The sequence below is a fragment of the Marmota monax genome, unplaced genomic scaffold (genome assembly GCF_021218885.2).
Source record: "Marmota monax isolate L192 unplaced genomic scaffold, Marmota_monax_Labrador192_F-V1.1 WCK01_AAM20220418_F8-fsc00047, whole genome shotgun sequence".
Taxonomy (NCBI): Eukaryota; Metazoa; Chordata; class Mammalia; order Rodentia; family Sciuridae; genus Marmota; species Marmota monax.
Genome location: NW_026692072.1, coordinates 370,242 through 386,968, shown reverse-complemented (window position 1 = coordinate 386,968; position 16,727 = coordinate 370,242). Strand labels below are relative to the sequence as shown.

Below are 16,727 nucleotides of genomic sequence, written 5' to 3'. Positions count from 1 at the left end.
AAGTTATTGTATAGCAATGTTTACCACAGTAATATTTAAAATATTATTTATTCACAGCACCATGGAAATTGATTAAGAAAAAATTACCACTAAGCCAGTAACATTACCTGGAAACATACTGTTAGAATAAATGGGTGAAGTAATATGAATTTTAAAATGTTTTATTATAAAATCAAGGAAAGCACACATTATTCATACCAGGAAGAGGCTGAATTTCAGTATAGCAATCATCTTTAAATTGTTTGATTATTACAAAATTTAAAATGTTCAGGGAAAAATAATCTATTTCCTTCCAGTCGTTTTAATGTATATTTTATTAAACAATCAAAATACATGTATAACCTGACATATCCATTTGTTCTTTCACAGGGTATCTTAACTACTATTTTAAATAACAATGTACTGGGCTGGGATTATGGTTCAGCAGTAGAGCACTTGCCTAGCATAAGCGAGGCCCTGGGTTTGATCCTCAGCACCACATAAAAATATTGAGATAAATAAATAAATAAATAAAAATATTGTGTCCAGTTAAAAAATAAATATTAAAATAAATAAATAAATAACAGTGTACTGCCTTTCAGTGGGTGAATGGATAAAGAAACTGTAGTACATACACTCAAGGGAATATTACTCAGCAATAAAAGATAATAAAATCAGGGCATTTGCAGGTAAATGGATGGAGTTGGAGAATATAATGCTAAGTTAGCCAATCCCAAACAACCACATGCTGATATAAGGAGGCTGGTTCATAGTGGGATTGGGAAGGGGAGCATGGGAGGAGGATTAGATGAACTCTAGATAGGGCAAAGGGGTGGGAGGTGAAAGGAGGGAGATGGGGGTAGAAAAGATGGTGGAAGGAGATGGACATCATTACCCTAAGTACATGTACGAAAACACAAATGGTGTGACTATACTTTGTATACAACTAGAGATATGAAAAAGTGTGCTCTATATGTGTAATATGAATTGTAATGCATTCTACTGTCATATATAACAAACTGGAATAAAAAATAAATTAATTTAAAAAACAATGTGCATATCATTTACTGGATTGCTGTTTTTCCAATTTTGTTCACCATTTATTCAAGTTGCAATGAACATTTTCATATAAACGGTTCTTTACATTTTTAATTTTCTTAGTATAGCATTCCCAGAAAGGAGACTTTGATAATGACAAATACTGCCAAATGGTGCTTGGCAGGGTGCAGTTGTTCAGTTCTTATTAATACACCCACAGATACAAATATTTTCAAATTTAAAGTTTCAAAATCAAACTGTAATAGAATGAGGATGCCAAATGTAGAATACAAAGGAACAAATTTGGAAATAAGATAATCAACTCAATTTGAGGTACCGTGGGGCAAAAAATATAGAAATCATTCCACAGTTCGAAATATGGGTTGAAAGCTCAAAATTGTGTAGGAGACACTATAGATTCAATCTTCTGAATGAATACATAAACTGTGAATAAAACTACTGGGCATTTTAATGGGAATAATTTTACTAGAACAAAATGGACAGAACTACACTGAACAAATGTTGAAGAAATTTGGAAGAAACAGAAAAAGGAAACATTCACAGATTTGAGGCGGCCCACTTGGAAATGGCTGCTTAAGATCCCAGAAAGTTGAGAATGTTACAAGGTTAAAGAGAAAGGGGGTACTTGACATTCTTGGACAAACTAAAGATATGAAAAACACAATCTAGAATTTAATCCACATACAGAATAAGGAGTCATCTTACAGGGATGAAGAACCATTTCTTTCCTTGAGAAAGGAATAAAAGCACACTTGTGTATACTGGTTGCACTAGATTCAGAAACTCATGCACACTGACCTCAGTACAGGAAACAGTAGGGTTTTGACAAATCAAATGTGCAGATGATACATTTACAAGTATTTGGTCAGGTACTTGTAAAACTAGACAATAAAGATGTCATACTTCGAGTAAGGTATTTAAGTGAAATATAAGCATGTCAGTATTTCACTGCTTTTATAATAACATATTTGATTCCCCAATAATCTGTTATGCACTTGCAATATAAAACCTATAGACCATGGTCCCCAACCTGAAGGAACAATTCAGATACTTTCACAAATGTTTTAAATATAAACTTTCCCAATAATGGTCTGTAACTTCTAGTAATCATGAAGTGAGATATTTCATCTTCTTCCAATCTGATTAACAGGAAACAATTTCAGGCTAGATATATCATTTGCAGTAAAACACTTTAAAGAGATTTTGCAAGTTAAATAGCCACTAGAAAGCCAGGAGTGGTGGTGTACACCTGTATCTCAGCTGCTCAGGAAGCTGAGGCAAGAGGACCCCTTGAACCATTCTTTCCTTGAGAAAGGAATAAAAGCACAAGGCCAATGTAGGCAACCATGACAAGACCCTATCTCAAAAAAAAGAAAACAACGAGCCACCAGAAATACTTTCAGAAATGCCACACTAGGCTTAAACAGGACAACTGGCAAGTCAAACACTCCAAGAATTTTCTGTTCAAAGCTATTGGCAGCAATTATGTTACAATCCCAACACTCCCTAAGTGAGTTTAGGATTCATACAGAATTCACTTTTAAATACATATGTTTAAAAATATCAAAATGTCACCAAATTGTCAAGTTTCATTATGTAGATTATACATAATTATAGTAGGGGTAACACAACATAATACATGCCCTGTGTATACTTCTACTTTAAGGGGCCCAGGATAAATCAGGCTGGATGTGTAACTCAGTGGTAGAGTGTTTGCCTAAGACATAGCAAGCCCTAGGGTGGATAAGTAGCACTGCAAAACAAAACAAAAAGTCTATTTTTAATCTACACAAATGAAGTAACATCTCTTTCATATAATGGTTTCAAGTAAGTTACAGCTTGTAATTTCAACAATCTTAAAGGTACCTTTCAAAATGTTTTTGCTTTTAATCTTCCTTCCACAGGTTGGCAAAGGAATGAAGTTTGGAGGACATTGCATTCCACATATAGGAGGAAGAAATATAGTTAGAAAAGGCAAACCTAGGGCTGGACACAGTAGCACACACCTGTAATCCCAGGAGCTCAGGAGGCTGAGGCAGGAGGATCGTGAGTTCAAAGCCAGACTCAGCAAAAAAAGTGAGGCGTTAAACAACTCAGTGAGATCCTGTCTCTAAATAAAATACAAAATAGGGCTAGGGATGTGGCTCAGTGGTTGAGTGCTCCTGAATTCAATCCCCGGTACCAAAAAAAAAGAAAGCAAACCTAACACAATTTTCTCAAGCAATATGAGAACTGTGCATGTCCAGAAAGAACATGGGAGAACAAGAAAACTGGATTACTAACTAGAACTAAAAAACAGCACCTTCTCTTGATTTAAATTAACATAGTATACTTATATAAGACAATTATACTATTGGCTGCACATAGTGACACAGGCCAGTAACTCGAGCAACACACAAGACTGAAACAGAAGAATCGCAATTTTGAGGCCAGCCTGGCACCACAGTCAGCCCTTGTCTCAAAATATAAAAGAAAAATCATGTAGCTTAGTAGTATAATGCTTTCCTGGCATGTACAAGGCCCTGGATTTGATCCCCAGTACTGGTGAGAAAGGGGGGAAAAATAAAATTTATCAATTTTATTTTTGTTATAAACTTTTTTTATCAAGGCTAACCAGTTTGATAGTCTAATTGTTTGATTGTGCTATACTGAGAATAGAACATGTACTAGATAAAATATTTTTTAACTAGGAACGGAGGCATACGCCTGTAATTCCTGTGGCTCAGGAGGCTTAGGCAGGAAGATCTGGAATTCAAGGCCAGCCTTATCAACTTAGTAAGGCCTTAAGCAACTTGGACCCTATCTCAAAAAATAAAAAGGGCTGGGGATGTGGCCCAGTGGTTAAGCATCCCTGGGTTCAATCCTCAGTACCAAAAAAAAAAAAAATGGTTTTCATAAAAAATATTTTATAGAAGGGAGAGCAGTGGAGTAGGGGAAGGGAATAGAAGGGGAGAGGGAGGAAGAAATGGGAAAAGTGAGGAACCAGGGATATGAAATTGACCAAACTAAGGTATTAAGGTATATGCATACATATATAACTACATCACAATGAATTTTACTTTTATATATAACTATAATGCACCAATTAAAAAATAGGAAGGCCAACATTATACATGAAAGGCATCAGGAGAAGGAAGGAGAAGAGAAAAAGGGGAAGTACTGGGAATTGAAATGGAGCAAATGATCTTATAAAAATTTATGAATGTCCAAAAACTCCACTATTATGTATAATTACAATGCACTAATAAAAAACCACTTAAAAATATTTTATCAGGGGCTGGGATTATAACTCAGTGGTATAGCACTTGCCTAGCATGTGTGAGGCAGTGGGTTAGAGTCTCAGCACCATATATAAATAAATTTTTTAAAAGTTGTTGACCATCGACAACTATAAAAATATTTTTTAAAAAAATATTTTATCATTTTTGTATCTGCTGTAATAAAATTTTATTTTCCTGTGGCTAAAAAAAATCTATGACCCAGCTACAAAAACTACTTAAAACATACTAAATAGAATACAAATCCAGTATTTTAACCCAGTATTATCCTTATCTAATTTTATATTAAAACATAAACTACAATTAATATACTGCAGGGAAAAAAATAACAATGATACTAATACTGTCTCCACCAAAACTGTCTGATTACACTTGACTCAGAACATGATTTCTGTCATTTTAAGAATGTAGTGAAGCACAGCATCTAGCCATGGGCTATATGGCAAAATAACCTATAATTTTCATTGTGATTTTATGTCACCAAACCCTATTTAACTTCCCAATAGAAGCTGTAATAAATTATATACTTAAAGCCCTCAGAATTACTAATATAAATCATATTTTGGAAGCTATGTCCCTGGAAAGTCAGGTTCAATTTTCAATGTTATCACTCTATCTAACTTATTAACTATTTAAAACTGTAGCATTATATATCTAAAGTCATAGAGTTTACCAAACCTACAAGATTCTCCTTGTATTACTGAACAGACAAAACACAGTTGAAACACACAAATATGAAATGTTTCGGCCTAAACATTTCATGTAACTGCTTCATAAGACAGGAAACATTTTATAAGTGAGTTATTCCTGCAAACGTTTCAAAATTTACAATTTTGTTTTTAAAATGTCTAAAATATTTTGTATAAATTTACTAATAATTTGCAACAAAGTATGGGGAAGTTAATGAATTTGAAGTTAATAAAAATGTTTTTAGCAAATCAAACACTTTTGTTAATTTTTAAGGTAGAATAACTGGCTACTTAAATACAATCAAGTTTTAATTAAACATTAAGACAAGTTTCTTGGCAAATTCATATGTAATCAAATGTAATTTATAATAAATAAAATTTTTAAAAGGGAATGACACTCTAATAATCTGATTATTTTAATCCCTATTATAACTAAAAAATTTTTTTCCAATTAGAAAATGTGCTCTAGCATTATCAATCATGGGGGGATGAAAGGAATTACATGTGACCAACTCTGGCAATTCTTTACTTTCAATAAGACCAAAAGGTAACACTAAACAATCAATCTATCACAACTTAGATTTTTGTCCAAAAGACAAAAGTTATAGCTCAAAAGAGCAAATACTACATTTCCCTTTATTCTTCTTCCCGAAACTAAGTCTCCAACTTTTTCTTTTATGTGTAATCCTATTGTTCAAAAAGAAAGAAATAAAGATTAACAGAAAAGAAAATGAAAGGTAAAAATAAATCTGGAAATCTAGTCATTTAAAAAAAGAGATGCTTGGGCTGGAAGTATACTTCCAGGGTAGAGGACATGCTTGTCATATGCCAAGCCTTGATTCCATGCCCACCGACAACAACAACAAAAAAAAAAAAAGGTGGGGGGGATGTTTACATCAGAAGGGAAAATGGATTTTGTGACAGATATCAAAAGTCTTGAGTTTTAATTCATAGTTTGAAAATCCTAGATTCATATAGTATTATATGTAGCTTAGTTTTGTTTGTTTGGGTTTCGTTTTTGGTTTGGGGTACTAAGGATTGAACCCAGAGGTGCTTTACCACTGAGCAACATTCCCATCCTTTTTATTTTATTTAATTTTTTTATGTGGTGCTAGAGTTTGAACCCAGTACCTCACACATGCTAGGCAAGCGCTCTACCACTGAGCCACAACCCCAGCCCCCCCAATCCTTTTTATTTTTCACTTTTTTATTAACTTATTTATTTTAATGAGGTATGTATTTTCAATGTTATCCCTCTAACTTATTAACTATTTAAAACTGTAGCATTATATATCTAAAGTCATAGAGTTTACCAAACCTACAAGATTCTCCTTGTATTATTGAACAGACAAAACACAGACAGCAGAATGCACTTTGATTCATTGTACACAACTTTTCATTTCTCTGGTTGTACTCATTATAGTGTCACACCATATGGGGAGTCATACTTGTACCTAGGGTAATGATGTCCATCTCATTCCACCATATTTCCTGCCCCCATGTATCCTCCTGTTATTTTTCATTTTGAGACAAGGCCTCCCTAAATTGCTGAGGTTGGCATGGAACTTGCAACCCTTCTGCCTTAGTCTCCAGAGTCACTGGGATTTCAGGTGCAAGCCACCGCACCCAGCTTTAGTATTATTCTTAAGGATCTTCAAAAACTAAAAATGAATCCTATAAGTTATATTTTATGCTTTCCATGCTTCTGATTTCAGGTTAGGTCTATAAGATTTTTTTCAAGTTATATGAAAAGTTTATCACCTTTAAGTTCTACATTAAGGGAAACTTTCAGATTGAAGACATAAAACTAAGGACAAAGAAAGAGGCAGGGAGGAAAAAAAGGATTTTAAAAATTAAGTTATTTCACAAGACTGATTATTGAGTAGATATCACCAGTTTATTCTTGGTCATTCCCTGAAGCTATCACAAATTTTTCTGTCTTTATTAACTATGTGAACTCTGATCTCTAGCAACATGAGCACTTAAACATATTTGGTCTCCCAAATCTAATTAAGCCTAACTCTTCCCCCTATTTCCCAGCTTCGCCCTTCTTACCTGCCTCACATACTCCTTCCTACTCAGACTCCCAGGGGAGTGAAAATTTTCACTTTAGAAAATTAGAGAAATCATATGATTTGAGTTAACAAAATACATTTAAGATCAAAAGTACTGTCCTTGGTTTCTTTCATTACAAAAACTTTCTGTTGGTGGGGAGTGGCAAATGCCTGTAACACAGCAATTTGGGATGCTGAGGCAGGAGGATCACAAGTTTAGGCCAGCCTGGGCAACTTAGTAAGACCCTGTCTCAAAAATAAAATAAGGCTGAAGACATAGCTCATTGGCAAAACACTTGTCAAGCACACATGAGGCCTTGGGTTCATCCATTACTGGAAAAAAAGGAAACAAAAAAACAAACAAAAACTTTGTTGGAAAACAAGAGCTTTCTAAAGTACCGACTTGGCATTAACTACCCATTAAGACAAATTTAGTCTGGCATAGTGACATATGCCTGTAAGCCCAGTGACTTGGGAGGCTGCAGCAAGAGGACTACAAGTTTGAGGCCAGCCTGGACAACTCAGCAAGACAATTTCAAGGGGTGGCAGGGGTTTGGCTGCGGATGTAGCTCAGCAGTAAAAGTACCCATCCAGTACCATGGGGTGGAAAAAAAGGCCAAGTAAATCTGCTCAATGTCCCCAAACCACAGAAGCCACCCTAAAAATACAATCTTGACAATACTCATCTCTTCTAATTTCCTCACAAGTAATAAAAGCAGAAGCTCTTGGTCCCTAACATAACAATGGTGTCTCAGAATCAAGGCAATATGCTGTCTTTGTTTAGCAACATATGGCCCAAGTACCAACTGAGAACAGCCTGATCCCCTAAAAAACTCAAGGTCTAATTTGACAAGCACTTATATAAAATTTACAACATACATTCTCCAAATATCTATTCTACTTTGGTCCAAAATGAATGAGATCCTAAAGACAGCTATGACAAAGCTGTAGCAGCAGCAGCACACTAATACTGTTTTTCCCCAAACCACTCTTAACTGTCCCAACCCAACCAAAAGAAGTAAACTATATATACTTCCTTAAGTTGGACACACATACTCTGACTATCCTACATCTCCAATGATTCAAAACTATCCTTATTCAAGTTATGTTAAGGCAAAAATATGTCTCCCCCACCCCTTTTAGTACTGGAGATTTAACTCAGGGCGCTTCATCACTGAGCCACATCCCTAGTCCTTTTTATTTATTTTTTATTTTGAGACAGGGTCTGGCTAAGTTGCTTAGGATCTTACTAAGTTGCTGAGGCTAGCTTTGAACTTTCGATACTCCTGCCTCAGCCTCCAGAGCCCCTAGGATTACAGGCATGTGCCACCATGTCCAGCAGCATATGTCTTTTAAACAACTGGATCCAGAATCAGTAAGGGTATTTAAGATAATTTCTCTTGAATTACATTTGTATCATATAAAATTTGCCCATGACAAAGTTTCCTGCAAAAATTTTCTTTGTTCCCACAAAGAAAAATAATACTACATCCCAGTTACAGAGTAGAGGAAAGTGAGTAACTTTAAAAATAAAAAAATAAAAAAAAACAGTTGATATAATCTTCCATTTTAACAAGTTTTAGTAGTTTGTCCTCAGAAGTAACTTCCAAGTTCACCATACCACATTGGAAGTCTCAATTTCAAACATTAAGAAACTAGGACAGCTGCAACCCACAAATTTTAAACAGAAATATTTATTTTGGCAGCAACAATAAAATGATATATCAACTTATTCTGTGTCCTCTAATAGTTAGGACACATGAATTAGTAGAAGGATATTTTAAATATGGAGAATTTCAAAGTTCTTTAGAAATCCTTTAATCTAAATGTTGCCATGACATCTTTTCACATCCAAACGCAAGTGAAGTTGTAATGGCAACTACATCTCTATGCCTTTGAATTAACCATCAATAGTGTAACTCTAGTCTACCTATCATCATACTTGCTGAACTGCTACAATGAGAACAGCATTTAGTAAGTTAACTCCTCTTACCTGACAAACTTAACTTCAACAGTGACCAGAATCATTTTTATCATTCAAATGGAAAATAATATTCAAACAAGTATGCCATTTACATGAATATGAATCATGTTTGAGTAACAATATTTCCACATTCTGAAGTTAGCATTTTCCCCTTCCTCCTTCCGTACTTCAGTGTTCATGAATCAATATTTAAAAACAAAAGTTCAATCAAAAAGTTAATTTAATAGCTGATGTTTTTTAAAGTTGCAAGAAAAGAAAAAAGAGCTGGGCATGGTGGTACACGCCTGTAATCCCAGTACTCTGGAGTTAGAGGCCGGAGTATCACAAGTTGAAGGCCAGCCTCAGTAACTTAGCAAGGCCCTAAGCAACTTAGGGAGAACTTGCTCAAAATAAAAAGGGCTGGGGATGTGTTCATTATTAAGTGCCCTTGGGTTTAATCTCTGGTTTGAAGAAAAATAAATAAAATAAGAATAAAAAGTGTTGGGGATGTAGATCAGTGGAAAAGTACCCATGGGTTCAATTCCCTTACCAAAAAAAAAAAAAAAAAAATCTTTCAATACTTTAAATATAAAGCCTATATATCAGTGCCATACTTGCTACTTTATGGTATCCTATGACAGAACATCTAAAAAATTAAAATAATATGATCTACAGCTTCTTTTCAATCATGTTTATAAGAATTATCTCATACAAACCATCCACTTTAATGTGACTTTAAAACCCCATGCCCAGAAGCCAGTGACTGGTTTATAAACAAGATAATGAGTAGTTCAATGGAAAAAATATTATGACAATAAACTAGGACTGTCTCACCATGTTATGATCTGCTTGCCTAATATGTATGTTTAGCTACTGTAGTCAGCAATGTCCAAATATAAATATGAAACATTTAATGGCCAGCCTGTTCTAGACTTCAGGCTCACCTTACCTGTTTAAAACATAGTTTTTAAATATACAGTTCTCCACAAATATTTTTTTCTTAGAAAAGAGTGGGGAGTAGGGAAGAATCTAAGGAACAAGTTTTCCATAAATACAAAAAAAAAAACACCCAAAAATCAAATATTTTTGCACATCTTTACCTTAACACACATAAAAATAATTTTTAAATTTAAGGAAAACAAAGCTCATACAGGTTAAGCATTATATTTCATTAAAAAAAAAGTTCCCTACACATTATGAATGCAGCCATGAATATACCAAGAAATGCCTCGCTGACTTAAAAGAACTCTGGTTGGTCAAATTTCAATTACTAGTAAGTGGCATGAAGGCATAAAATAATCAATAAAATTATAAAAACAATTTTAAAGGTCGGTCATATTTTGTTTACTTAAAATACTAAGCTTAATCATGATCTATCTAGACCTTATCATTGCTCATTGTATAAAATTAGCACTGCACTTGCAAACATAAGCAGAATCTAGACTTATCAAACATATGGTGAGATTTGTCCAGCTTCTGAAATACTAAATGTGTATGGAAGATTAAAATACTTTTTCTTGGGAAACAAACAACCCTCCCATCCTGATTAAAAGTTTTCATCAAAAATCTGATCAGAAAGAAAGGAAATCAAAATCAAAATCAACCCGGCAATCAAAATCTTGACGTTAACTGAAATGGTCTGAGTATAAGCATTCCCATTTGAAAAACTACAGCGAAAATAGAAAAATAAATAAATAAACCAACCGATCTCCAAACAACTAGAAGGTACGCCTAAGCACAGACTGGTTTACCAGCTAACTTCCCCAGCTCGGTACCGGAGAGGCCACAAAACAAGGTTGACAATACAACCAACCATGAGCTTTGCTGTAAACTGGACGATAATCTGAAATCTGGGGGGGTGGGGAAGCTGTGCTGTTGCTAATAGAAGCTCCTTATAAGCAGCGAAGTGACAGGTGGAAAAATAAATTCCCCAGCAGGCCAGCAAGAGGTTGTGAAAACACGGTTCAAGGACTGAACGTGTTGTGACTACTCTGTAACAGGTCCAAGGTAATTTACACACACACCCTTCAGCGCAATTCCTCCAGCACGGAGGAGACTGGGAAACAGGCTTTCCCGAGAGCCACATACCATTTTAAAACAGCAGTCTCCTTCCCGACAGGAAAACCGGCATTCTCATTCCAAGTCTTTCCGCGACTTCTCCCAGTGCGGCGAAGGAAAGCGGGCGACAGCCACCGTGACGAGAGAAGCCGGCAACAGCCCCGCTGCGCGGCCGCCACGCCTTCCTCCCGCCGCAGCTGGGGACGCCGAGCCGCGGATCACATTTCTCCTCCCCAACAATCACACGCACGCACGTCCCAAGAGTTGACTCCCTCCAAACCCGCGGTTCCGCGACGCCGGTGACGGGGCCACAAAGCCCAGGGCACAGCCCCTGGCCGGGGCACTCCGGCGGCGTGCGTGCGCGTGTTTGTGTTTGTTCTCCTAATGAAAGGAAAGAGGTCTCCGTAGTTACGGCCTAGGGCCGCGCGGGGGAAGACAGGCCCCCCTGTGGGGTTAAACAAAACTTCAGTTGCTGGGAAGAGCCGTTGCGCAACCTTGGCAGGAGGAGGCCGGGACCGCCCGGCCCGGCCAAGGCGGCTTCCCGGAGGCTGCGCCACCGCGTGCAGGAACCACGCGCGGCCCCCGCGTCCGGGGGCCTCGGGCCTGGTGTGGCGCCGGCCTCCGAGGAGCCGCTGGGGCTGGGCCACACAGCAGGAGCTGGGGCGGAAACCCGGGGTGCGAGGGCGCCGCGGATGCGGATGGGGACACCTACGCGCAACGGGGGCGGGCCGCCCCGTGGGGGGGATCTGGGCCCACCCGGGTCCGACAGGCGGGTCCGCTGGCCACCCAGACGCAGGCCCCCGATCCTCCAACCCGGGGGCGGGTGCCCCTCTCACAACTCCCTTACCTTCCTAGAGACCCGCGCTCTCCCCTCTTCGGGCGGCCGCAGCCCTGAGCATGTCCGGGATGGGTCGCGGGGCCGTGCCGGGAACAGGGAGCCAGGCGCTTCAGCAAGCGGCACCACCCAGCCCGGGCTCAGCCCCTCTCCGCGGCCGCTGCCATCTTGTCCTGGCGGCTGAGAGGAAACCGCGAAACACCCTCCCCCGACCGCGGCTGCTGCTGCTGCTCTGGCTGAACGCCGGGCCCGTCTCCCTCATCTTCCTTCCCGGGGATCTGGGGTGGGAACAGCTAGACTGGGGCCAGGGAGAGTGAGAAGCCGGCCGGCCGACCTCCGGCAACTGGGCCTACGAATGGCGCGGGATGCGGGGCCCACGGCGGTTGGGCCCCATTCCTGAAGCCCCGAGGGCTACGAGAGGAGGAAAAGGAAGACAGCCGGAGAGGCGGCGACGGCGAGGCCCGCAGCTCGGTCTCGGGGCGCTGCGCTGCCGGCAGTCGTCACCAAGGCAGCTGCTGCCGGCCGCCCCAATCTCGGGCCCCTCCTCCGCGCCTGCCGATCTCGGCCGCCGCCTCCGCAGCGCCACCGCCCGCCCGGCCGCGCTGCGCGCCGATCCCGGGCGGCCCCGCTTGGCTCGGGCCGCGGCGCCTCCGCGAAGCCCCTCCCCGGGGTCCGCCCGCAGCCGCGCCCTTGTTGCTCTGAGCCCGCCGGGTTGCTGGTGCGGTCCAGTCCTGGGCTCCCTCAAGCCATCCCTCCGGCAAAAGAATCATCTGCCAGCCCCTCTCTGCGGTTCTGAACCTCACTCAAAGCCCACTCGGCCAAAAAATACAGATTTAAGAGAAGATCCTGACACCCAAAGAGGGGATTGAAACACGGAAGCAGGATTTTACAGGCCTTTCCAGATCCCGTAATCATAATTCCCCTTTCTATCCTTGGAAGTGTTTCTTGGCAGGTTTTTTTTTTTTTAAGGGTTCAAAAATAAGAAAAGGAGAAATGCTTAGTCAAATGAACAATCTCGATCTTTTCGGAGGTCCTTCCCAGTCCCCAACCCAAAACGTCCAGAAAATTGTAAATACAGGCTAAAGAATAAGGGAAAGGCCCTCTTGGAAATTTTCCAAAAGCACCTCTGCAGTCCAAAAGCCCATAATTGTCAAGTTTGCCCACCTCTACATGGATAATTCTCCATTGAGTTAGTTCCACCCCCAGAGGCTAGTTTCCTCGCTCCTGGAGACTAGGAAATCAACAGAATGGCCCATTTCAACCCACGTAATCATAGAACCATAGAATGAGATGAAAAACCGTAGCGTTCCTAAGTCCAAATTCCTACGCTAAGATAGAGGTTCAAAGTTTAAGAGACCTGAACAAGGTTCTAGAGCAAGCCTCTGGTCTCTCTACTCCCTCTCTCCAACTTTTCCTTAGGAAAGAACTGACCTTCTAAGCACCCATCCTTAAGAGTCAATTTTCTTTGGCACCTGTTTCTTCTGGTTCCTTATGTTCTGAATTAATGTCTAACCTTTGGGGAACCCAAGCACCTTTCTCTCAGGGATGGAAGTGTCCTTCTTTGCTTCCTACCTTCCTGTGGATTGAGTTTCCCATGAATGTATTTATTCCCAGACATTTTCTATTGCAGTATCTGGGGGCAGGGCAAAGGGAGTGACAACTTGCTGCATATATAATACTATATATTTTTTCCTTTTCAAAGAGGAGAGAAGAGTTTTTGGAGAAAGCCTTTCAAAGAAAGGGTTTAGTATATCCTGAGGCCACTGGAAATAACATTTTCAAATGAGGGGTGGATTTTTTTCAACTAAGAAAAAAAAAAAAGTCTTTCAAAATAGAAAAAAAAAGACAATGACTTTTTCATAATGATAGCACATAGAATCCATTTCTTTTCACTGTTTAGTTACTTTTGATTTTTTAAAGGAATAATCCAAAGAACCAAAAGAAAGGATGAAATCATTACTTAAAGGAGAAAGTTTAGAATACAGAAATCTATCCAACAAAACATGGAAAATATACTGCCATACTTGAAATTTTCAGAACGTTTGTTAACATTTCTCTAGGCCACTTCTAATGGAAACATTCCTTCTCCACATGTGGTCATTGGTACATTTATGAAGAGGCTGACAGTGGGAAGAATTTTTTTTTTCTTTTTATCCCTATAAAGTACATTAGTTCTCACTACACTATAAATTCCAGGAGAAGATTCTGTCATCTTTTTTTAACCATCAAATTACTAGTGCTGAATACAGTTCCTGACTAGTGAATGTTGCTACATAAGTAAACACTATTGATTCAAGCCCTCCTCCACTTTATTCCTATTGACCCCTAACCTAATCTCTACCTCTACTCTCTTCCTCCTGGATCCATTCTGAACAGGAACATCCAGGTAATTATTCAAAACTCTGATGTAGCCATTTTATGAAGTTTGCTTTTTAGAAAAGGGAAATTTTTCATAGTGTTAAGTTCTTTTAAAATGAAGGTTACTAAGGGGCTGGGGTTGAAGCTTAGTGGCAGAGCGCTTGCCTGGCCCTGGGTTCGATCCTCTGCACCATAAAAAAATAAATAAAAATAACACAAAGGTATAAAAAAATGCAGGCTACTGAATTGTATATGGAAAAAAAAGTTAAATAGTCTTTTTCTATAACAATATTACTGAACGTGGGGCCCAGTGGCACACATCTGTAGTCCCAGCTACTAGGGAGGCTGAGGCAGGAGATCCCTTGAACCCAGGAGTTCAAGATCAGCCTGGGCAACATTGTGAGACCACATCTCAAAAAAAAAAAAATTACTTAAATATTTATTAGGTTCCAGGGACTGAGATATGCTTTGAGGATACAATGACAAAAGGAGACACCCTGTGAACTTATGCTTTCTCAGGAAAGTTGGCTATTATACAAATAATTACAGTATTAACAAACATTATTTAAAAAGTACAGGGTGCAATGACAGAATAGAACAGGAAGATCTAATGAGATGGGAGGTAAGAAAGCCATAGAAAATCTGGTTCACTTCTCATTCTTTAGGGGTCAACTAAATACTCACTTCTTTGGGGAAGAATCTCAACTTCCCTAAGCCAAATTCCCATATAGCTTTTCCTTACAGCATTCATCTAAATTGTAATTTTACAATTATTGTCTGGTTATTTGATTAACATCTACCTCTTCCACTAAGCTGAAAGCTCTGGAAAAGTGGAGTGCATTTTCTTTGTACTTCAGTGTTTCCCCAGCAACAATGCAGTAGTCCATGGTAGATGATCAACAGGACCTACCACGTCCAAGTCCCAGAGCAAAGTAAAAAAGCAGGGCTCCCTGTTCAAAAATTGTTGAGGCTTAGAAGTCTGTGACAGCAGAGCATTAAACCATGCTTAAGGAACTTCTAAACACAGACCTCTGTAACTACGAAAGCCAAATTAATGATGAACGAATGAAAATTGAGATCTGAAGTATGTGTAGGAATGAACCCAAAGAAATGACATGCAGAAGGAAAGATACATGCAAAACTATATGGGAAAAACGCAGTGAGAAACCAAGACAGCTTTTAGTGAGATGTGAAGACAAATCAAAGCAGATGAGGATAGAAGGAGAAGCAAAGGCCAGACTGAGATTTAGGACTTTATCTTCCAGCAAAGAAAGTAAAGGAAAGATTCAAAGAGATGCAAGCATAATCAAAGCAGTCATTTCCTTTGTGTGAGAGAAACATGGGTGGAAACTATGTGTTTCTTCTGCCCACTTTTCTGTTATTAAATATTGCTTCCAAGGAACTGTCATTCAGAATAAAGTGAATACCCACGTAGTGGTTTAAAGCAGTGTTTTAAACCCTACCTAGGCTGGGCATAGTGGCTAACGCCTGTAATCTTAGTGACTAGGATGGCTTAGGCATAAGGCCAACCTTGGCAACTCAGTGAGATCCTGTCTCAAAAAAATAAAAATAAAAAGGTCTGGGGATGTAGCTCAGTGGTAGAACGCCCCGGGGTTCAATCCATAGTACCAAAGGAAGTGGGGTGAGGATACTATGATATGTATGTTGTCTCCCCCTACTATATCCCACCCCCACCCCCACCCCTCCACCAGCCAAGGAATTTTTGTCTGCTATGTTGATTTGATCTTATATACCAGAACAGAGCCTGGTATAAACTCAACAAATATTCATAAAATGAAAGAATTAATTTTTTATGTAAGTAGTAATAAACTCAACTGCTTGATCTCAAGCAGTCAGTCATTTGAGATCACTGACAAATGAAATCCATGACTTCTTTACCTCTTTGCCTGTCTTAGGTCTTCACCATCCCCAAAATTATTCTGTCCAATGGAGGCCAGACCTCTTTGCACTTGCCTTGTGTCCATCGCTTACTGGACCACAAAAAGGTGTTCATATAGAGAAGCAACTCTCTCAGCCTTAGTAGATGCTGCTGATTCTTCTGTCCAAATCATTGCAGTTTCAGGAAAACCTTTGGAACTTTGTCAGAGCCTGAGTCTCTAACCCACATTCATCCTTCCTCAAGGAAGTTGGGTTTTGGGTTTGTCCCTCCACCCCCCCCCCCTACACACACATCCCAGACCCTAAATATCTTTTCTTGCCATTGAGGGAGTGAGAGGTAACTAGTCAACTGAAGAGCTCCCTAATTACAAATCAAAGGGGAAGAGTTCACCAGGGGTTTTGTCTCCTCCCTCTGGGAGGTCCTGGCTGCCTTATGCAAATAATCTGCCTTCTTACTGGAGATCAGCTTTATACACCTGAGCCTCAGGGAGGGGCAGTGGAGATGGAAAAATAACAACAACAAAAAAAACCTTCAAAAGTCCGTCTCTCCTGCCC

The 16,727-nt window shown here is 39.4% G+C and overlaps 1 protein-coding gene across 5 annotated transcripts in view; it reads right to left on the bottom strand.

The window, feature by feature from the left end:
• Positions 1-16,424, bottom strand: part of Hipk3 (homeodomain interacting protein kinase 3) — a 100,798-nt gene extending 84,374 nt beyond the window's left edge. Inside the window, exon 1 of one of the 5 annotated variants that reach the window (XM_058583151.1) lies at positions 16,248-16,424. In XM_058583151.1, the coding sequence (XP_058439134.1) occupies positions 16,248-16,287 (40 nt within the window). In that variant the 5' untranslated portion in view covers positions 16,288-16,424. Of the gene's footprint in view, positions 1-10,726; positions 11,047-11,110; positions 11,608-11,927; positions 12,460-16,172; positions 16,194-16,247 lie in introns of those variants that run through there. The other 4 variants (XM_046455703.2, XM_046455685.2, XM_046455693.2 and 1 more) reach the window with 4 other exon arrangements.
• Between the last annotated feature and the right edge of the window lie 303 nt (positions 16,425-16,727).